General features: G+C 40.2%; 2 protein-coding genes across 6 annotated transcripts in view; one reads left to right on the forward strand and one right to left on the reverse strand.

Annotated features, from left to right (window-relative positions):
• mrtfbb (myocardin related transcription factor Bb) overlaps positions 1-6,274 on the forward strand; it is a 31,218-nt gene extending 24,944 nt beyond the window's left edge. For all 3 annotated transcript variants that reach the window (XM_060943132.1, XM_060943133.1, XM_060943134.1), the window contains exons 14-15: positions 3,898-3,958; positions 4,284-6,274. In XM_060943132.1, the coding sequence (XP_060799115.1) occupies positions 3,898-3,958; positions 4,284-4,729 (507 nt within the window). In that variant the 3' untranslated portion in view covers positions 4,730-6,274. The remainder of the gene's footprint in view (positions 1-3,897; positions 3,959-4,283) is intronic.
• Positions 6,275-9,054: 2,780 nt separating this feature from the next.
• snrnp25 (small nuclear ribonucleoprotein 25) overlaps positions 9,055-23,985 on the reverse strand; it is a 28,234-nt gene continuing 13,303 nt past the window's right edge. For 2 of the 3 annotated variants that reach the window (XM_060943136.1, XM_060943135.1), the window contains 3 exons: positions 23,825-23,905; positions 15,230-15,377; positions 9,055-10,216 (listed from right to left, as the gene is read on the reverse strand). Coding sequence is in view for 1 of the 3 variants with exons in the window: in XM_060943135.1 (XP_060799118.1) it covers positions 10,108-10,216; positions 15,230-15,377; positions 23,825-23,905 (338 nt within the window). In the remaining 2 variants the exon portion in view is untranslated. Of the gene's footprint in view, positions 10,217-15,229; positions 15,378-19,827; positions 19,931-23,824; positions 23,906-23,985 lie in introns of all 3 variants that reach the window. The other variant, XM_060943137.1, reaches the window with a different exon arrangement.

Consider the following 23,985-nt stretch of genomic DNA (forward strand, 5'->3'; position numbering starts at 1 on the left):
GCTACAGTTCTTCTGGACACTTTCACACTTGAGTCTTAATTCTGCAGAAAAACCCAGTAGCCTTCATTATGTTTTTTTAATCTGAAAAGTGGTCTCTTATGTAATATGCTGCTCAGATACAAACTTTTTTTCTGTAACATTAACTTTTGTGCTGGAAAACAAATGTTTGGAACTCGAAAATGTTTTTGTACTGACTCGATAATGTAGAAGTCATAAAATAGAAATCTATAACAGTTTTTGTGAGGCAGAATCTCCCAGATATCCGTGAGGCAGAATCTCTTAGGCGGCAGAGGTCTACATTTCTAGATCATACTTTGTCAATTCAACCTCCTTCGGTACAGACAGATCAAAACCTAACAGGTTGTATGAAGAAAAAATAGGGTACCTAAGACTTTTTTGCACAGTACTGTCTTTGTGTGTATCCATCCATCCATCCATCCATCCATCCATTATCTGTAACTGCTTCTCCTGTGCAGCATCAGGGGCAAGCTGGAGCCTATCCCAGCTGACTATGGGCGAGAGGCGGGGTACACCCTGGACAAGTCGCCAGATCATCACAGGGCTGACACATGGAGACAAACAGCCATTCACACTCACACCTACGGTCAATTTAGAGCCACCAGTTAGCCTAACCTGCATGTCTTTGGACTGTGGGGGAAACCGGAGCAAACCCACCCAGACACAGGGAGAACATGCAAACTCCACACAGAAAGGCCCCCATCAGCCACTGGGCTCAAACCCAGAACATTCTTGCTCTGAGGCGACACTACACCACCATGCCGCTGTATGTTATGTGATGTGATGTGTGCACATCACTGGGAAAAAATGTGATCTCAGTGACTGACTGTGTTATGATTGCTGCTGAACAGGCTGGTTTGCATATTTCTATAATTGCTGATCTCCTGGGATTTTCACACAACAATTTTTAGAGTTTACTCAGAATGGTGCAATAAAGAAAAAACATCCAGTGAGCGACAGTTCTGCAGATGTAAACGCCTTGTCGATGAGAGAGGGTCAACGGAGAATGGCCAGACTGGTTTGAGCTGACAGAAAGTCTACAGTAACTCAGATAACCACTCTCTTCTATTATGCTGAGCAGAAAAGCATCTCAGAATGCACAATACTAATGCATCTCAAACAATTAGAAAATCGTGAAAAAGTTCAATATTTTCTATCAGTTATTTAAAAAAGTGAAAACAGAATATATTTTAGACTCATTACACATTAAACTAAAATTTTTAGAGGATTTTTCTATTTTAATTTTGGTAATTATGGCCTACAGTGCAAAAATAAAAAATAAAAACCATCTCAAATTATTAGAATATTTCACTTCGAGTTTGAGTAAATACTGTGTATCCCTCGGTTTATTTCAGTCCACACAACCACAATCATGGGGAAGACTGCTGATTTGACAGTTTTCCAGAAGACATTCTTCGACACCCTCCACAAGGTCATTGTTGGAAAAGGTGCACAAGCAACAGGGATGACCGCAGCCTTGAGAGGATTGCCAAGAAAAGTCAATTCAAGAACTTGGAAGAGCTTCACAAGGAGTGGACTGAGGCTGATATCAGTGCATCAAGATGCACAGACATCTTCAGGAAAGGGGCTACAACTGTCGCATTCATAATATCAAGCCACTCCTGAACCAGAACCAACGTCTTCCTAGTTTTAACTGGGTTAAAGAGAGAAAGAACCAGACTGTTGCTCAGTGGTCCAAAGTCCTCTTTTCAGATGAAAAAGTAAATTTTGCATTTCATTTTGGAAATCAAGCTCCTAGAGTCTGGAGGAGGAGTGGAGAGGCACAGAATCCAAGGTGCTTGAAGTCCAGTGTGAAATTTCTGCAATCTGTGATGATTTGGGGTGCCATGTCATCTGCTGGTGTTGGTCCACTGTGGTTTACCAAGTCCAAAATCAATGCAGCCATCTACCAGGAGATTTGAGAGCACTTCATGCTTCCATCTGCTGACAAGCTTTATGGAGATGCCGATTTCCTTTTCCAGCAGGACTTAGCACCTGCCCACAGTGCCAAAACTACTACCAAATGGTTTGCTGACCATGACATTACTGTGCTTGATTGGCCAGACAACTCTCCTGACCTTAACCCAGTAGAGAATCTATGGGCTATTGTCACAAGGAAGGTGAGAAACACCTGACCCCAAAATACAGACGAGCTGAAGGCCGCCATCAAAGAAACCTGGGCTTCAGTAACACCTCAGCAGTGCCACAGGCTGATCACCTCCATGCCACACTGCACTGATGCAGTAATTTGTGGTAAAGGAGCCCAAACCACTTACTGAGTGTATAAATGAACATACTTTTCAGAAGTTGGACATTTCTGTATTGTAAATCCTTTTTTGATTGATCTTGGGAAATATTCTAATATTTTGAGATACTGGACTTCGGATTTTCATGAGCTATAAGCCATAATCATCAAAATGAACACAGAAAAAGCCTTGAAATATTTCACTTTACATGTAATGAATGAATATAGAATATATGAAAGTTTACCTTTTTGAATTCAATTAGGTTTCAGCCCTGCGATAACCTGGCGACTTGTCCAGGGTGTACCCTGCCTTTCGCCTGTAGTCAGCTGGGATAGGCTCCAGCTTGCCTGTGACCCTGTAGAACAGGATAAGCAGCTACAGATAATGGATGGATGGAATTCAATTAGGGGGAAAAAAACCCCAAACTTTTTCATGATATTCTAATTGTTTGAGATGTCTTAGTACATCGAAGCTTGAGGTGGATGAGCTACAACAGCTGAAGACCACATCTGGTTCCTCTTCTCTCACCCACGAGCAAGTGGTCACAGACTTACCAAACCTGGACAGTTGAAGACTGGAAAAACATAGCCTGGTGTGATGAATCTTTAATTTCTGCTGAGGCACACAGATGTTAGTATTTAGTGCCAACACCATGAATTCATGGAACCAGCCTGCCTTGTGTCAACAGTCCAGGCTGGTGGAGGTGGTGTAATAGTGTGGAGAATATTTTATCATCACACTTTGGGTCCATTACTACCAATCGCTCATCGCTTGAATGTCGCAGTCTATTTGGGTATTGTTGCTGACTATGTATATCCCTTCATGGGCACAATTTATCCATCTTCTGATGGCTACTTCTAGCATGATAATGCATTATGTCACAAAACAGAAGCTGTCTCAAACTGGTTTCATGAACATGAGAATGAGTTCAGTATTCTTCACTGGCCTTCCCAGTTACTGGATCTGAATCCAACAGAACACCTTTGGGAGGTGGTATAACAGGGGATTCACAGCATGAAAGTACACCTGAAAAATCTGCATGAATTGCATGATGCAATCATTCAACATGGACCAGAATCTCAACAAATGTTTCCAACATCTTGTGAAATCCATGCCATGAAGTTTTGAGAGCAAAGGGACGTCCTACCCAGCATTAGTATATTGTTCCTAAGAAAGTGTACAGTGAGTGTAATGTATATAAATAAAGGACAGTTTTAAGACAAATAAAGCAAGTTGTTCAATTAAGCTGAAATGTTGCCGTATAAAATAAGGACACGCTGGTCTGTGTAGATGGCAGCTGTTAGCCAAGGCAGTACAAATGGCAGAATTGACACTACTGGAAGAGTTTATACATGATGCTCTGAGGAGGCAACAAATATTTAAAGACCAGTATGATTTATGAGTTTTTATATCAAAACTTTTGGCCTCACTTTTTGCACTGGATGGATGACATCGAATTGACCTACATAATGTCCATATTTTGGCCTTTTCAGGTGCTGTCTTACGCAAACATCTGCACACAATTTTATTCAAAGATTTGATCAATGAGACCCAGTGTTTTTGGTATTCCTCTTACATGTTAACTTTACACTCACAAGTCTTCTAACATTTCAATGTCCTTTATTTCTCCAAGATTCCTACTGCAGTCAGTCAGCACATGGATGACTTGTTTGATGTCCTGATTGAGAGCGGAGGTGAGGAAAAAGTCATAACCAGCAGGCACACTGATAAAATTAACCAAAATTGAAGAAGGCATTATTTTGGGTTTTTTTTTTTTTTTAAGAAATTAAATGAACAAAGTTATAAGTATGTCACAGTCACACCTGATTTTTGCCTGTAAGCTTCTGTCATGGGCACTCACGGATGCAAAATAAAATGACATCATGATCTCCCATAATACCACTTGGTATTACTTGGAGAAATGAAGGCAAAAATCCTGTGTAACTGCTACTTTGCACTGAATGTGTTTGTTTATTGAAATTAATCTGTTTTGATCTTCCCTCATTTTGCCCTTTGCAGAAATCTCTCCCCTGCTCCAAGATGTTCTCTCCACGGATAAACTTCTGCCTGTGACAGCCAGTGTAACCACTCTCCCCATCAACACTGCACTGTCTCGTCCGCCACCTCAAGTCCATGTGGCCCATATGCCTAGTCTTGTGGCACTGGCCTCAGATCACCAGCTGGAGGCTCTACTGGAAGGAACGCTGCCACCAAATACAGAGCCCCGTGCTCTGCGTCTCATGGAGGAACTGCACAGCCAGTTGTTGGAGCCACCCCATTCACCCATGGATACCAGTGAGCTGAGATTTTCCACTTCGTCACCTCCATCCCTCCACCTGCATGACACCAACCTGGACAACATGGAGTGGTTGGAACTGACTACGCCAGGGCCAGCAGGCATCTCTGCACCGGCTGCCATCTTCTCCTCTGACTTCCTGGACTCTCACGATTTGCAATGGGACTGAGAGAAAAGAACCTTCTGGTATGAACCACAGGTCAGGTAGATGTTCGGAGGTGAGGGATGAATTAGTCTTAGTCATTGGGAGAGTTGGAGTATAGGAACAGACCACTGGCCTCATGCAAGAGCAGTGGAGGATGGAGAGCTCTCTCAGCCTCTGTTAAATTCAGCATGATGTTACTGGATCCCTGATAGAAACGTCTTGTAGACACTGACCATGAGTGCTTCAGCAATTGCAGATTCGTGCACTAATAACTGTCTTTGAAGACAAAGAAAGAATGTTGGCCATTTTTGTTAATTTTCAATTTTTTGTAACGTGTATGTTTTTTATTTTTTTACCTCTTCTGTTTTTCTTTTGTGACTTTGCCAGCTTTGTTGGCTTTACATATGACCTCTGTTTTGCAGCAGCTCCATGCCACCTGCATTTTTGTCAGATGTTCAATGTTCCAAAGAAAAGGTTCAGAGAGTAAGTTTGTTTACTAAAGTGAGAATGAGGCTATTGTGCAGAGAAACTCATAATCTAATGTCACATCATTATCATCACTGTGAAAAAGAAAATAACAGTATTGGCCCAGCTGCTATCTGTTGGGTATGTAGAGGGCACTCACTACAGCATCCAAGTCAGGTGAAACAGGCACATTAGTGATTAGTATTATCTTAATCACTGGTGCACTTTTTTTTTTTTTTTTTAAAGTGTTCTGCCTGATGGCAGGTCCATTCCAACAGCTTCGTCCATCAAAGTCTCTCGGGAAGAATCCCATTGCCTTCTATTGGATTATTATAGAGGTTTTTTCCTCTCAACCATTCACACCTATGGACAATTTTTAGAGTAGCCAGTTGACCTAACCCGCATGTCTTTGGACTGTGGGGGAAACCAGAGCACCTGGAGGAAACCCATGCAGACACGGGGAGAACATGCAAACGTCACACAGAAAGGCCCCTGTCAGCCATTGGGCTCAAACCCAGAATCTTCTTGCTGTGAGGCAACAGTGCTAATCACTACACCACCGTTCCACCCACTGGTGTACTAGTGCCTTTGAATAACAGAAAAACAAACACGTGGTAATTAACAGTTTAAAATTTGATGTGGAAAATAAGCTGCTTAATTGTTCATAAAACAGACTGTCTTAGAAATATGACATGAACTTGTGACCAATAATTTAATGCCTGTAACCAGTTTATGAAAGTGTCAGATATTTTTCTTAAAATTTGTTACTTGTAGCTCTTTCATTTACATAGTAGTCCAAAGTAATGTTTTTCTTTTGATGACCTTGTCATTCAATATAGAAGTTATGTTTTGTAAATTATGAATGCGTGGCAACATCTACTAGCAACACACTGTTGTGTTTAGGCAGGCTGTTTAATTTAGGATTTAGCTTCACCTTAGTAATTGTTCCAGCAGAAGAGGAGTGCACTGACGAAGTCACTTAAGCCACACGTTTGGTGTCAAAAATGTAGCAATTACTTGCATCAAGAATACACATGCTATCAGTTTATTGCATTACTGTACCATCAGACTGTATGTAACATAGCAAATGAAGAGGTATAGTCATGTTCTGCTTAACATGTTCATTTTTATTTGCTGTTCTCTCATATGTAGTAGTCAAAATATAAAGCAAAAACAAAGCCTTTCAAAGAAAAAAATCTTAATGTGAACTACAGTTCTGCTAATAATTTACAGTGGTGCTTGAAAGTTTGTGAACTCTTGAGAATTTTCTACATTTCTGCATAAATATGACTTAAAACATCATCAGATTTTCACACAAGCCCTAAAAGTAGATAAAGTGAGCCCAGTTAAACAAATGAGACAAAAATATTATACTTAGTCATTTATTTATTGAGGAATATTATCCAATATTACATATCTGTGAGTGGCAAAAGTATGTGAACCTCAAGGATTAGCAGTTAATTTGAAGGTGAAATTAGAGTCAGGTATTTTCAATCAATGGGATGACAATCAGGTGTGAGTGGGCACCCTGTTTTATTTAAAGAACAGGAATCTATCAAAGTCTGATCTTCACAACACGTTTGTGGAAGTGTATCATGGGATGAACAAAGGAGATTTCTGAGGACCTCAGAAAAAGCGTTGTTGATGCTCATCAGGCTGGAAAAGGTTACAAAACCATCTCTAAAGAATTTGGACTCCACCAATCCACAGTCAGAGAGATTGTGTACAAATGGAGGAAATTCAAGACCATTGTTACCCTCCCCAGGAGTGGTCGACCAACAAAGGTCACTCCAAGAGCAAGGCGTGTAATAGTCAGCGAGGTCACAAAGGACCCCAGGGTAACTTCTAAGCAACTGAAGGCCTCTCTCACATTGGCTAATGTTAATGTTCATGAGTCCACCATCAGGAGAACACTGAACAACAATGGTGTGCATGGCAGGGTTACAAGGAGAAAGCCACTGCTCTCCAAAAAGAACATTGCTGCTCATCTACAGTTTGCTAAAGATCATGTGGACAAGCCAGAAGGCTATTGGAAAAATTTTTTATGGATGGATGAGACCAAAATAGAATTTTTTGGTTTAAATAAGAAGCATTATGTTTGGAGAAAGGAAAACACTGCATTCCAGAATAAGAACCTTATCCCATCTGTGAAACGTGGTGGTATCATGATTTGGGCCTGTTTTGCTGCATCTGGACCAGGACAGCTTGCTATCATTGATGGAACAATGAATTCTGAATTCTACCAGCGAATTCTAAAGGAAAATGTCAGGACATCTGTCCATGAACTGGATCTCAAGAGAAGGTGGGTCATGCAGCAAGACAACAACCCTAAGCACACAAGTCGTTCTACCAAAGAATGGTTAAAGAAGAATAAAGTTAATGTTTTGGAATGGCCAAGTCAAAGTCCTGACCTTAATCCAATCGAAATGTTGTGGAAGGACCTGAAGCAAGCAGTTCATGTGAGGAAACTCACCAACATCCCAGAGTCAAAGCTGTTCCATACAGAGGAACGGGCTAAAATTCCTCCAAGCCGGTGTGCAGGACTGATCAGCAGTTACCAGAAACATTTAGTTGCAGTTATTGCTGCACAAGGGGGTCACACCAGATACTGAAAGCCAAGGTTCACATACTTTTGCGACCCACAGATATGTAATATTGGATCATTTTCCTTAATAAATAAATGACCAAGTATAATATTTTTGTCTCATTTGTTTAACTGGGTTCTCTTTATCTACTTTTAGGACTTGTGTGAAAATCTGATGTTGTTTTAGGTCATATTTATGCAGAAATGTAGAACATTCTAAAGGGTTCACAAACTTTCAAGCACCACTGTATATGCCCCTAATAGAATCTTTACCATTTTTTAGAAAATGAGTGATTTATACAGAATAAAGTTTGACTGAATGTACTTATGTATATTAATCTTAATTATAACTGAAAATACACAATTGACACAAAGTCAAAGTTTATATACTTTTTGCTTCTTAATATTGTGTTGCTAGCTTGAGCACCAACGATCACTTGCAGGCTTTTGTGATAGCTGTTTAATGAGTGCCTTTATTTTCCTCAAGTTGTAAGGCTGACCACAGTTCTTGGCATAAAAGCCTTGCACTGGTCAGTTCTCTGCAAAGTGAATGAAAAATCAGTGGTCTGTGAGAGCTACGTCAGAACCTCCCCTTTCTTCCACTGCGACTTCTAGCATGTGCTGTAGATTGTTGTCATGTCAGAGAACCCCATGACAATCCAGCTTCCCGGCTGATGCATGCAACATTCCTTCAAGGTTTTCTGACAGTAGGCTTTGTTGATTCCTCTCCAAACATGATGATTAAAAGTTGTTCAAGTTTAGTAGCATCATACAGTTATTTCAGATTTTTTTTTTTTTTTTTTTAATTTCAGGCACAGTTATTTCAGAAATCTTGATTTCTCCAGATGATGTTTGGTGTATTTCAAGCTGGCTATTTTGCAGTAAAATTACTTTTTCTCTTGAACCTCTACCAGCAAGCCATTTTTATTTAAGTTATTCCCTTCTTGTAATTTCTGAAATGGCCACAATGCTTTGTATCATACAAGTCTGCATTTGAGTAGAAGATGCTTATAGGTTTTTCCTTTGCATCTCACTATTTTCCTGGCAGTTATTTCATGAATCTTTTTGGTCTAACTGGATGTTGGCTTGGTATCCACAGGACCACTGGTTTTCCCACATCTTTATCAGTTTGAATAATGTTGATTGACAATTTCAAATCTTTTCCTAATTTATTGTATAGATTCAACAGATCATTTGATCTTTTTGCTTTAATTTAGCACCCAGTAAATTCAGTGCAAATGTATACCAAACACACAAGAAACACACCATTTACACACACAGATCAGTCAGATAAGTCAGGTTCTTAACTTTCACAGTGAATTTACTTGTGTAGAAACAGGCCCAACATACAAAGGACATGTAAACATAATATGCATGACATGCAAATTTCTGTGATGATAAATCTGAGCTTCATCTGGACACTTACTAAGTAAAAGAAATCTGATGCATGATTACTCCTGTTTTATCAAAAAAAAAAAATCAAACATTTGTTTACCATTCTGCCATGGGGTATGTAAACTTATGAGCAGAACTGTATAAAGTAGTAGCTGCTGCTTAATTCATTTGCTCATTCTCACATTAGCTTTGACTGTTACAGACTGTCAATCTGATCACAAAGATCAAATTTCAACACAATGTGGAAAGACATTTAAACAATTAGCAGACAGAGGAAGTGATGACAGCAGCATTAAAGTGCAAAAAGACAAAAGAAAATACAGTTCAAAAAACATTAATATGCTCTGAATTCTTCTTACACCAGAGTAAAAAAAAGTTTGTTTGTTTATTTTAATTGTAAAATTGGCCTGGCCAAGACATAGGGATCAAGTGAAAGTTCAGAAAGCTCTACTATGAACTTTAATGAGCAGGTTATATTAGGAACTGATTTAACTTGAGACAGTTTTCTCTCTTTACTAGAATGCAATGTTATGCATGGAGCATCACCACCAAAAGTCATAAAACACGTTTTAATGGAACAAAACTACTATTGCACAAATGCTAGCATATACTGGAAAATAGGGTACTCGAGTTCTGTTTTAGTTCTGCTTTGCAATTAGTCTCATTTTGTAGCTTTTGATTTTTAAACATGAAAATATTTCTTTTTTTTTTTTTACACCATGCTATGTCCCAGTGTAACTAATGAGGCTTTAATTTAATATTGTACATACCTTTATTGTACATATAGCCTTCTGTGTCATTAAAATGTCTGTGTCGTTATGTTCAGGATGGACTGTTTTCATTCAGCGTCAGATATTAGAACATTTTCTGTGTTTTCCATGGAGGACGGTGGAGCACACTTCATGCAGCCAGTCAGAAAGCAGACTCTCAGACTCCTGGAAAAGGCCTTCTCTTTTCCTTACATCTTGGTAGACGTGTGTATGTGACTGCGACACTTGGGGCATTTGTGCACTACATCTTTGAATTCGCTGATGCAGAAGGGGATGAGGCAGCAGCCAGCGATGCACCTAAATGAGGAAACAATGGAAGACACGTCTATGTAATTATCAGTAGGTCTAATATTGAAGGAGACATACGAGACGCCAGGCCCAAGTCATATTATGTGTCTTTAATACAGGTCTTCACAAATTTTTCAGGCAAACAACCCCAAATGGACGGCATGAATTTTTTGCAACCCCAAGCCTTGACCATCGTACTTTTTTTTTTAACTTCCAAATTCTTAATAAAGGACTGCTATAATATTTGAACATTATATTAGAACATATATAGGAGTAACACAAGTGACTAAAAACCAGAATAATATTCATTGCACTGGCTTACCAGTCTAGTAGGAATTGTAGTGGTGTTGTAGTAAATAATCCATATAGGTTTGGAGTGATACAGCCCAATACGAAGCAGTCGTAACTTTACGTATGAGTGCAGAAGCAGCAACACTGTTCACACTCTCTCTACGTAGTCCGTAGGTGCTAAAGAAGGCAACTGAACTTGCTTGAAATCCTTGAAGACCTTCAAGGATTTCAAGAAAGTCCAGTTGCCTTCTTTAGCACCTACGGACTACGATGACCTGGATGACTGAGAACCTTCACAGACATCTCACTATGTAGCTTGTGTACATATGGAAGATTTGAAAGCAAAATTCACTAGACTGCATGTCAGAGCCAAAACATCAGGTTTCCAAGTCTCATCTCATCTCATTATCTCTAGCCGCTTTATCCTGTTCTACAGGGTCGCAGGCGAGCTGGAGCCTATCCCAGCTGACTACGGGCGAAAGGCGGGGTACACCCTGGACAAGTCGCCAGGTCATCACAGGGCTGACACATAGACACAGACAACCATTCACACTCACATTCACACCTACGGTCAATTTAGAGTCACCAGTTAACCTAACCTGCATGTCTTTGGACTGTGGGGGAAGCCGGAGCACCCGGAGGAAACCCACGCGGACACGGGGAGAACATGCAAACTCCACACAGAAAGGCCCTCGCCGGCCACGGGGCTCGAACCCGGACCTTCTTGCTGTGAGGCGACAGCGCTAACCACTACACCACCGTGCCGCCCCAGGTTTCCAAGTCAAACTGTAAAATGTTTAGCAATTTTATGCAGTGATGTTAAACACACTGAGAAGCCCTGTTTCACTTCAAATATTTCCCTGTCATTGTTATTATTATGAACAGTCTCATTCAAATACCAACTGTAATAGGAAACCCAGTTAGTGTTAATACTCAATAACAGACTTGATGTGATTATGTGATTTGAGACACTATGCTAGCATTGGGTCAAAAGGTGCAGGCTATCTGTTGGTACCTCATATAGTGAAGGCAACATCAGGGGCAGAGCCTTTTTTTTTTTAACGAAGACCCACATTTATGGAACAGCCTTCCAAGTAGTGTTCAGGACTCAAACACAGTATCAATGGTTAGGTCTTGGCTGAAAATATATCTTTTAAGTCAAGCCTTTTGTTAATAGGTTTTTATTAGGTAAAGGAGTAGATCTGGAGGGTCCTCAGGCATAGAGTGTTTTCGTAAACTGGGATGTATAGATGCTGACGCCCCCCCCTCCGTTCTTAACCATTAGGTGACACCAGGCATACCCAACAACCTGTGTTTTTGTTTCATCTCTCTCTCTCTCGGTCTGTCTGTCTTTTTGTGCTGAGTTACATGTCAATCCTGAGACACCAGTGGTGCTAACTTCGTCTGCTCTTCAGACCTGTCTGATTCATCCTGATGCCCTACTTCTGGTTGAAGCCTCATCACATTGCTCCTGTGGAGGACAGCACCATATGGACATTCGAAAAACGCACTTAGAAGACGGCTCTGGACACTTACAGTTTTGCTACGATGGCTGGGGACTACAATTGCCATGATAACTTTAGGACTGTAGTTGTCATGAACAGTTTTATACTTAAGTCTCCATCAATGAACAGTTAATAACTTCAACAAAATATGCTTCAGATCAAAACTATAATGAATTTCCTGATTACACAATTATAACATGACTATATGGGACACAGTTATAGAAGCAAGTCATTTATAATCAAGCTATCTTATCAACCAGATGAGGATGGGTTCCCTTTTGAGTCTGGTTCCTCTCAAGGTTTCTTCCTCATGTCATCTCAGGGAGTTTTTCCTTGCCACCATCTCCTCAGGCTTGCTCATTAGGGATAAATACATTTATTAGAGATGAAATTAGTTAATATGTTTAAAGTCTATTTTTCCGTAAAGCTGCTTTGTGATAATGTCTGTTGTTAAAAATGCTATACAAATAAACTGACTTGATGACTAGTTTGTTTGGAAAAAGTAGATGGACAGAGATATTGTCCATTTTTATTGTTGAATTATGCTAGACTAAAATAGCACATACGGTACACTGTTCACTGAAATGTGTCTCCTAGTAACATTTCAAAAGGGGGAGAAAGTTTCTCTCATGACCCTTATGGCCCTTTTCCACTACCCTTTTTCAGCTCACTTCAGCTCGCTTCAGCCCGACACGGCTCACGTTTCGACTACCAAAAACCAGCATGACTCAGCTCGCTTCAGCCCTGCTTAGCCCCTAAAACTCGCACGGTTTTGGAGTGGGGCTGAAGCGAGCCAAAGCGAGCCGAGTGAGGTTGGGGGCGTGAGCAGACACTCCCCTGTGCACTGATTGGTGAGGAGGAGTGTCCTCACATGCCCACACACGCCCCGCGAGCGCGCTGGGATCTGTAAACACCGCAAACCCGGAAGGAGAAGAATTACGAATTACGAGAATTTCTGAAGCCTTATGCGCCTCACCTCATCTATACGCTCTTGCCAGTATCTGTCCGCGTTGTCGGTGACAACAAGCCACAGCACCAAGACCAGCAACACTAACGACTCCATGTCCTCCATGTTTATTGTTTACTATTCGGGTCGTGAGACTACCGCTTAAAAGATCACTGATGTCACTGTTTGCGCTGCTTAACGACATCACCTGACATCCACCCACTTTCGCTAACTCCACCCAATGTGTCCACCCACTTCCAGCCAGCACAGTTCAGCGCGGTTGTAGTCGAAATGCAACTCCAACAGCCCCACTCAGCTCGACTCAGCACGGCACGGCTCAGCCCGACCCAGCCGCGTTTGTAGTGGAAAAAAGCGGCATTCCTCTCCTTTTCCAACCTCAGTTGAGGTCAGTTTACATCCATCCATCATGGACATGAATGTCATGGCAATATTGGGCTTTCAATAATTTCTTTGAACTGTTCTTTTTCTGCAGCAGAATGATTGTATAACATGCATCATTAATAGGAAAACAAAAAACTTGGTCCACAAGTTTTAATTTATTTTGGGTTTTCTGAAATCAACACAGGGTTAAAATTATACATTCATGTTCAAAACTAGACATACACCCACTTAGATTATTAATTCAGTGCTGCTGAAAGTTCCAAAATGTCTCTTAACTTGCCAAGGCCTCTTAACTTCCTGTTAGTGATCCTGATTAACTACAGCTGGTAGATTCTCTGTGCACAAAATAAAAAGGGCTTGGTTGATAACTACAAGTTATTGGATAGTGTAGCCATTCTGCCAAAGTCTGGGAGAAGACCCAAGCTGCCACCCTCAGTTGAGAGGAAATTGTTTCAGATGGTCAGGAACCACCAAGGCACAGGCCTGCCATGAACTGGAAGCAGCTGGAACACTGTCTACACTCAAGCTAGTTTTATATCACCATGAACTGAGAGGCTGTCATCCAAGAAAGAAGCCCCTGCTCCAAAATTAACACCTTCAACCACAAAGTTTGCAGCTGATCACATGGACAAACCAAAAGTCTTCTTGAGGAAAGTTTTATGGTCAGATGAGACAAAGATCAAGTTGTTTGGCAACAATGACCAGAAGTATGTTTGGAGGAGTAAAGGTGAAGCATTCAACCCCAAGAACACTGTAGCAACTGTTAACCATGCTTAAACAAAGTGGATGGAATAATGAAGGAGGAAAAATACCTCAGAATTCTTCAGCACAACCTCAAACCATCAGCTAGACATTTGAAACTTGAACACAATAGTGTTCCAACAGGACAATGACCCCAAACACATCAAAGCTGGTTGTGGATAAAGCAGGCCAACATTAAGCTTTAGGAATGGGCTTCCCAAAAGTCCTGACATCAAAAAATCAGGTCCGTGCCAGGAAATCAACAAATTTAATTGAACGCTACTAATTCAAGAACAGCGGTCAAATATGGACCCAGAATTCTGCCAGAAGCTTGTTGATGGCTAACAAAGTCATCAAGGTGAAACTTGCTAAAGGACATTTAACAAAATATTAGGTGGGCTGTATGTAATTTTTTGACCCTGTATATATAAATGCAACCCTGTGATGATTTCAGCAAACCCAAAATAAATTCAAATGTGCACCAATTTTTTTTTCTATTAAAGACATGTGGTGTAAAATCATTCTTCCCCAGAAAAAGAACAGTTCAAAGAAATAACTGAAAACCCAAGATTACATTACATTGCATTGCATTTAGCGGACGCTCTTATTCAGAGCAATGTACAACGAGTTCAAAAGTCAGGTACAAGAAGTGCTGAACTTCTAGACAAGAAACTTCTAGTGCCAACTGAACAAGTGACAACAATACTTAGTGTAATATTCTGCTGAAGTATCAATACTCAAACAGCCAAGGAAACAAACCAACCATATAAAATACAGCTAAATAGAGAACTCACCGTCTAGCCTGGGGTTAGTCGTTTATCAAAGCTGGTTGTGGATAAAGCAGGCTAATGCCTTGACATTCATGTCTATGATCAATGTAAACTTCTAACCTCAACAGTAACAGGTTGTGGGGATTTATTTTTGTATAAAATGCTGGTTTTCCAGCAAGATTTCCTTTTTGATGATATCCATGTACTAACTACACAGGAACTCCTATTGAGGAGTGCCAGGACCCAAATGCATTGTGTTTTATGTAAGTAATCTGTTAGACTCTACTTAATTTTTTTGTAAGTGAACAGATTATACGTTTCTAGAAGAAAACACTAGAACTTGGGCTAAATGTATTTTGATACTCACCCAATGAAGGCAGATGCCAGGCACATGAGCCAGGTGGTGTTCCCAATCACTGTGCTGACCTCTGTAGTAATGTACTGTTCACAGTAAGGGCACTGTGTTTGTGAAGGATATCGTGATAATTTGTTTATTTCTAAAATTATCTGAGGAGCTGAAACAAACAAACAAACAAACAAACACACTTCACTTTGAGACATATTGGTGCAGGGGTATTTAAAAGGGGCACTTCACATTAAATGTGTTTTTGAGCTGTCAACTATTTCACTATACTATATGTAAATTATATGTAGTACACTATATTTAAACTGTAAACTACTAATTATAACTATACTGTGATGAAACATCAATGCAGTTCGTAATAGTGACACGATTACTATTTTTATAAAATCAGTGATTTATAATGGGTTGAAAATGGCTCAAAAACACCATCTACTGGTTAAAATAATCCTGAACCTTGCAAGACTGATGTCGAGTCGACCACTTGGTAATCTTCTACGTCATGAAATTTATCTTAAAGAAGAATGTGAACACCCTCTAATCCTACCTCCCCCAGCCCCTGAGTGAGGACTATAACCCCCCCCCCTCCAAGCCCCTTGCTCACTTTTTAGTATTTTTCAAAATTATACAGTGGGTGAAGTTAGACACAGAGCTGGTGTGACACTGGTGCTAAAGACTAGTTTCATGCTAGTCTCAAAAACTCATAGAGTCAGAGTTCACCAGAACATGAATTCATACTTGAAAGCAAAAGCTGTTGATGCTCTTGGAAGATCAAATTGTAATAGAGATACAGTGCCTTCCAGAATTAATGGCACCTTTCAGAAAATATAAGCAATACAACAGATTTTTAAATGATTGGAAATTTACCACTTAAACAATCGGAGGGGGAAAAATGACCTCTTATTAGAGCTACTCTTTTTTAATATTCATTTTTTTCTAGAAATAAAATTTATCAACACCCTTAATGAAATATTTTAGCGTAATGCAAATGAACGGTCATTGTTGAAAAATGCATTCTTTCGCATTTGCTCCGAGTCTCCAGGAAGTCTGTTTCTGTCTTTAACCACGTCCTGTTTTCTCTCAGGTATATCTATGAAGCTAAAAACGTCTGGCATCTATTACCACAGGAAAAACCACAAGAGACATGATTGTTGACTTGCACAAAACAGGCAATGGATATAACAAAATAAATAACTAAATAAATAAATTAAAAATACAGAAGCAATAGGGGTGTAACGATACAGCATATTCAATACAAGGCTCTCGATTTGATACATCTGCATTCCGAACAATATATTCAACACACTGAATAACATTAAAAGTACATCATGTAAAAGGTAACCATAAAGTGAAGTAAACATTTAAGCATAAAGTCCAAGCTTCATCCTCTGAACAAGTAGCTTTCTCTTAAACTCGAATCAGGAGGGGCTATAGGGATTTATAAAAGAAACACATGTCTCCTAAACATGCTGTTAGGTAAGCATCTAGCATACTAGCATGAAAACAGATTAATACAAATTATTCTATCCACATTCTCTGGATATGAGCAATCGCACACTCTGATTGGCTACTCTACTCCTAGGATATCAGCTCATATACTGTGAGTAGAGAAAAACAAAATGGCAGAGTGCATCAAGTCAGATGCATCACTTTGTTGTCAAGTATTCAGAAGAAACAGAAATAGCTAAAAGAATATAGCCCCCCATTGCCTGTTCCGCACTCCAGCCCAGTTGGTGGCAGTAATGCACCTTTAAGTTGGTTTGCAAACTGCCAAATAACCAAAGAAGAAAATGGAAACGCGTGTCGCTGAACCAACTGAGGACGAAATAAAAACGCTACGCAAAAACAAAACCCCAAAAATACAAAAAAAAGGCAACAAAATATGGAATGAAAGTATTTGATGGTAAGAACTTGTCTTTTATTTTTCAAGAATTATTATAGCATTTTTCACAAATTGCTACCATCATTTCACCGGTTTGTTTACATTCTAGGCGGAAATGATTTTCTCAGATGTTTTGTACAAAGTTTTTATTTATCGAATTTGCAAAAAAAATAAAAATGCTCCGTTTCTCAAAATCCAGTGAATGTGGATAGAATAAAACAATTATTCCACTCAATCTTGTTGTACATGGCTTATAACAAACTCGGCGCTACACGCCTCATCGGCTAGCAGCTTATGTACAACTCGATTTCGTGGAATAACTTAAAGGTCATAGGCAAAGGTTTTCAATTTGTGCACATTTGAAACTTTATATGTTAAAAAAAACCCTCTGTAATTTTCTTCTGGTCCCAAGAAGTATTGTTAAAAAGTAATAATTAAAATAAGTTAGTGCGGATCGCGGCGAATTTCTGCTCAGCGATTTTCGTGACCACTTGGTGCGTGATGTCATTCAAGGCAAAGAAACCTCTTGAGTTGAGTCCACTTCCGTTTACTTACATTGCCGTTCGGCTTGAGTGCAGACGTGCGTTCGGGAATTTCCAAAGAAAAACCATGCCTTATTGTTGTGCAGTGAACTGTAACAATGGGACCAGTTGAGGAAAAAGTTTTTACCGTTTTCCAAGAGAGGAGAAGAGGCGGAGAGAGTGGATTGTGCGCGTGAAGTGAGAGGGGTGGTAGCCGGATAAATACTCCACTCTGTGCTCCGATCACTTCGACGAGGATTCATTTTTGAAGAATCCCCATCTGTTGGAGAGTTTAGGTGTCAGTGTCGGACAGAGAAGGCTCAAACCTGACGCTGTTCCGACAAAATTCGAACACAAAATCAAGCAGTCAAAGAAGAAACGGAGCAGCAACGGTCAAGCAAAAAGGAGAAGATTGGAGGTAAACATTTTTACCTTAGCTTGCAACTGACAAGTCAAGAATCCTGAGGGATCCTGTACAATCATTGTGGAAATGAGACAAAGGGATATTTCCTCGCTTAGAGTAGGCTATAAATAGTATAATGCTTGTATTACTATTAGCAATATATTATATTAGCAATATAAACAAATCCACATTATATTATAGGGATTATGTGTGTGCATCAGTGGGTGGCCCCATTAACTGTCCTGGTATATGTTATTATTGCCTTGTTGAAAATTAGCCCATGTATGAATTGTATTGTATGTAACAAACAATGTATGTTTCTCTCCAGCAAAAAAAATTATATTTATAAAGTGGTTAATGTTGGGTTCGCCCAGAAAGAGACCCTTGGATTCCTTCGTGAATGCCTTTCCCTCGGGCCCGAAGTGGACGAATCACGAATCACGAATGACCCAACAGTTAAATAAATTAACCTCCTAACTGTAAAAATATTTGTCATTAAGTAAAATTTGCAAATTTTGTCAGGTTCTGGAAGATGCCCTAACATCTTCAAGACAGAGTGGTAATAACACGGAGTCGGCAGATTCTTCTGGTGACAATGCTGATCTCCCCACTGAAGATCATCTTGAGATGGCAGGGCCATCAACAGCTTCTTCGTCTGTCTATGTGCAAACTGAAAAAGAGGTAGGAATCTTTTTTTTTTTTTAACTTTTATTTTGAAGCAGCTGTATTAGGATCGAGTGTTGGGAATAAGTCACATAATTTTGACTAAATCCCCTAGTTATGCCAGATGAGGACATGTACCAGCCACAGCCAAAGGTAGGGGATTCGTGTCATATGTGGTCCAGAATTTAAGTCAGACATTTTACACAACCTCTCACAACCAAAGTCCGTACACGTGTGCTCGGTTCGCAAGTAAACACAGAACTGCTCCCAGTCTGTTTGCCTTGAATGACGTCACGACGACGGTCCCCTGGTGGTAAAAGTGCACGTAAGTGAGATGTAAACAAACCTTTGGAACTTGTGCAAACCAGTACATTTTAACCGTTTTATTCAATTTTAGAGTGCAAATTAGACACCAGGAAGATTGAATGTGCTTTTTGGCTTGTTCTTCTAGAAAATAAAAGTTGATATTCTACGTTCCACCTCCGACCCTTGCCTATGACCTTTAAATATTATATAAAACTATAGTACAAAATACTTAAGGTCCGGTTGTATGGGAGCACTTCCGAGTATGTTAGAAAGGCCAATGTGACAGACCGAAATGGAACAGTGTGATGTGCGCTGGCATCTGGTCAATACTTACCAAAGTTAATTAGCAGAATTTCTCGCCTTCTTAATGTGTTTGAGATCAAACAGTAAATAATAAAAATGCAGTAAATAGCCCTATTCCACAAATTTAGTAATCCATATTATGTCAGGCACCGCTCAACTAAGAGAAACGACATCCATCATTACTTTAAGACATGAAGTGACTTTTAATTAATAAAAATAAAGAAAAAACACTGAATTAGAAGCCGTGTCCAGACTTTTAACTGGTACTATATATTTATACACACCAAAAACAATATATCAATTATTGTAATTTTTATCAGGTGTTATTCTTTTCATATATTTCATTCTCATGAAGGGCGCTAATAATTCTGGAAGGCACTGTATTGTATAGCATTTTGGGTCGCAAATTTCAATTTTCATGTTTGCAAAAATTGAAGCAGCAGAAAGTTTGGCAGCTTGTAGTTACACAGCTGTGAGAATTTGAGCGAACATTCAAAACATTCATCCATCCATCCGTTATCCATACCCGCTTATCCTGTGCAGGGTCGTGGGCAAGCTGGAGCCTATCCCAGCTGACTATGGGCAAGAGGCGGGGTACACCCTGGACAAGTCACCAGGTCATTGCAGGGCTGACACATAGAGACAAAACAACCATTCACACTCACATTCAAAACTATTAAAAAAAAAAAAAAAAAGAGCCTGGGTCTGAACCATCTGATCAAACAGTCCAAGCTAATCACACCATGTCTGAAGTCAAAGTTTTATAGTGCAGTCATCATAACACAATATGGCCAGAAATATGTGGACACCTCCAAACGATTGAGTTCAGGTGTTTTAGCCACGCCCGTTGCTAACAGGGGCGGTACGGTGGTGTAGTGGTTAGCACTGTCACCTCACAGCAAGAAGGTTCTGGGTTCGAGCCCAGCAGTCAGCAGGGGCCTTTCTGTGTGGAGTTTGCATGTTCTCCGGTGCTCTGGTTTCCCCACACAGTCCAAAGACATGCATGTTAGGCTAAGCGGTGGCTCCCAATTGTACATAGGTGTGAATGTGAATGGTTGAGAGGAGAAAACCTCTATAATAATCCAGTAGAAGGCAACTGGAAACCACTACTGTAATGTTCCCCAGAGACTTTGATGGGTGAAGCCGTCAGAGCGGTCACATCACTCTAGTCACGTCACTGTAGTGATATGCCAAAATGGATGCATTGCTAACAGGTGCATCAAATTTAGCACAGCCATGCATTCTGCGTGGCGGTGCTTTTGTGCTTGGCCCGGTGGTGTTGCAGTGGCTGTGCAGGTGGTTTGGGATATGCCAGCGCTCTGTGCGGTGGTGCTTCCGTGCTCACTTTGTGGGTCCATGGCACAGCATTGCGGTGGCTGTGTAGGCGGTGTGGGATTTGTCTTTGTGCGCCTGGTGGGACCGTGGTGGCTACGCCATTGGAATTACATCCTGACCCTCTTTTAATAATAGTAATAATAATCATCATCATCTGAATAGATGAACTTTGGCAGTACAATGGGTTGTTCTAAAGAGCTCAGTGACTTCAAATGTTCTTGAAATTTTTGCCCTGCTAGATCTGACCCAGTCACCTCTAAGTGCTAGTACTGTGAAATGGAGAATCTATGAGCAACAAAGGCTCAGCCATGACACAGTACATCATGCAAAGTCAAAAAAGAGTGCTGCAGAAACATGTAGCACAAAAATTTCACCTAACCTTTGTTGCATCACTTGCAAGTTCCACAAACTGCGTCTGGAGGCAACATCAGCACAACACCTGTGAATCGGGAGCGTCATGAAAACGGTTTCCTGGTGGAGCAGCTGCACACAAGCCTAAGCTCACTAAGCACAATGACAAGTGTGGGCTGGAGTGGTGTAAAGCTTGCTGCCACTGGACTCTAGAACAGTGGAAACGTGTTCTCTGGAGTGATGAATCACGCTGCACTATTTGGCAGTCTGATGGATGAATCTGGGTTTGGTGGATGCCAGGAGAACCCTACCTACCACAATGCATAGTGCCAACAGTATAGTGTGGTGGATGAGTGACCATAATGGTCTGGGGCTGTTTTCAGGGTTTGGGCCTCTTAGTTCCAGTGAAGGATAATGTTACTGTTAATGCTACAGCATAAAAAAACATTTTAGACAATTGTTTGGTTACAACTTTGTGGCAACAGTTTGGGGAAGAACCTTTCCTGTTTAAGCATGCCAATGCTCCTGTACACATCGAACACTGAACATTCTCCTCGCCTGACATCAGTGCCTGATCTCACTAATGCTCTTGTAACTGAATGAACACAAATCCCCACAGCCATGCCCCAAAACCTAGTGGGAAGCCTTCCCAGAACAGTGCAGGCCAACTCCATATTAATGCAACAAGTGTGATGGATGTCCACATACTTTTGGCTATAGCATGTATCTACTATCGCAGCAATTATGTTTGCAGGAGAACGAATGAATAAATAAATAAATAATAAAGAACTGCATTCTTGTTGACTAAGGTTTTTGAAGTTTAACTGAAGATATAAAAAGATTACTTTGTAAAAATAGGAGACATTGTAAGGATGATATTAACACAACACAAGAACATTTGTGTAGGAATGGCTTTGGAAAATTAAACTTTTATATTTTACATCATGTGATGCTACAATGCTTCCAGATCTTGACAAAAATGTCTTGCTGCATTTCTGCAGGTTGAGAAATCTCACAAATGTTTCATTCAGCAGAAAACCCCGAATGATCCAGTCTGAAGAAACAGCAATCTGGACTTTGAGGAAGTTCTAACTGACAATTAAAAAAAGAAAGGTTATTTTTATCAGGGCTTTGAACCAGAATTTTTTTCCTATTGGTTCGTTCCGAACAGAAATGGAATTTTAACGTTTCCGGTTTTAGGTTCCACCATTAAATAGACGTTCCCGAACCGGTTAGAACAAAAAAATTTCGTTCCCGGAACGGTTAATTACGTTCCCTGTCAGCTGTTTAACAAATGGCTATAAAGTTATGTCTCTGTCTCATCCAGCTTAAGCCAAATGTAGGCTAATTCTATTACAACCTTCATTAAATAAGACAAGAAATAATTCAAAACAATTATTTCAAATGTTGGCGATTTGGATTCTCAGTATGTCTTCCCATCTACACAAACAGAAAAAGTGCCAAAAATGAAAGATAATTCGTTTAGTGTGTTACCAAAGGCTAGTCAGGCCCTATAGAGGGCTACCGCATGACGTCACTGAGCCGCGAGATTTTGTTAGGCGCCATATTGGAAGACCAAGTACACATCTATGGAAGTACATACATAAAACAAACTACACCTGAAATGTAGCCAGGGCCGGTTCTGCCCTAATCTGGACCCGGGTGCAACATCGCGCAACCCCCCCCCCCCCCCCCCCCCCCCAAAAAAAAAAAAAACACCAGTCTAAATCAGGACAACCATCACATAACTATAGCTATAAACATTTTATATCAACTATTTTAACTAAATGGGCTATAATCAATAAGCCTGCAGGCAGCCACGGCGGGCTGCCTCAGAAAAGTAACCATTCAATGACACAACTGAAAGCCTGCAGCCACGGCGGGCTGCCTTAAAAAGTAACCATTTGTCCTACCTTAAAACTCGTTTTGCATTTTCTGCCTCCTTTTTTGTATTTTCAACCCTCCGTTTATTTTCTTTCCTTTTCTGAAAACCCGATTTGTGTCCAGACATTTTGTTCTGCTACCAACGAACTAACTCGTCAGGTCTCGTCTCTCGAGCCCGCGATGATTCCCGTGGGAAGGGCAACAATTGATACATTTTTACAAACAGCCAATAGGGAGGTTGCAACGTTCAGGCTCTTCTTTGCTCAGACACTCAGTAATGGAGATGTGATAGTAGTCCACCCTCCCGCTCTCTCCATTCAGTCAGCGAACGTCACACAGGAAGTGAACCCCAGCGGGTCATAGAAACTTGTGCAGGAGAAGAATGGCTTTTTTATTTGTAGGCTATGGAAACTTTGAGGAACGAAATAAAAACCGGTATTAACCGGTTACCATTATTTTTAATAAGCGTTTCTGTTCCGGAACATAAAAAATAATAAAGTTTCTGGTTTCGTTTCTGTTCCATGTGAAATAGAAAAAGTTCCCGGTTTTCGTTTTCGTTCCTTGAACCGGTTCAAAGCCCTGATTTTTATGGAACTCATTTTTATCTATTAACTAATAACGTGGAGTGCTGACTTTACACAAGCTGTGCTTCGTGTAGTTGTCTGTGTGTGCTGTGTTTTGGAAGGAAGACTGCAGTGTAGGAGTAAAAAAAACCTTAAACACAGAAAGACTTATTTCCCCATGGACCGACGTGTCACTGTTGTGTCAGCTGTGTAATTTAGTTACAGTTTGACAAAATGTACATTCTCTGAGACTAAAATATGATTATACTTGTTAATATTCATACATGACTTTTCATTAAAAAAGGACATTTTTAAAAGCTGTATAAGAATCAACAGTGAATGAAATCCTGTCAAATGTGTCTCTTAAAAAAAAAAAAACAACGTTCTGACCTGGATAGGACGGCGGTTTCTCCACTATAAATATCTCAGTACTCAAAGGCTCATGTTTTTGCACTGTGCTACAAGCGTCATCTATAAAACAAAATAAAAAATCCGTTATAAGATGTGAAATCAGTAATGGAGATGTCAAGTATAAACATATGACAAACATG

This window comes from Neoarius graeffei, chromosome 16, assembly GCF_027579695.1.
Source record: "Neoarius graeffei isolate fNeoGra1 chromosome 16, fNeoGra1.pri, whole genome shotgun sequence".
NCBI classification, from domain to species: Eukaryota; Metazoa; Chordata; class Actinopteri; order Siluriformes; family Ariidae; genus Neoarius; species Neoarius graeffei.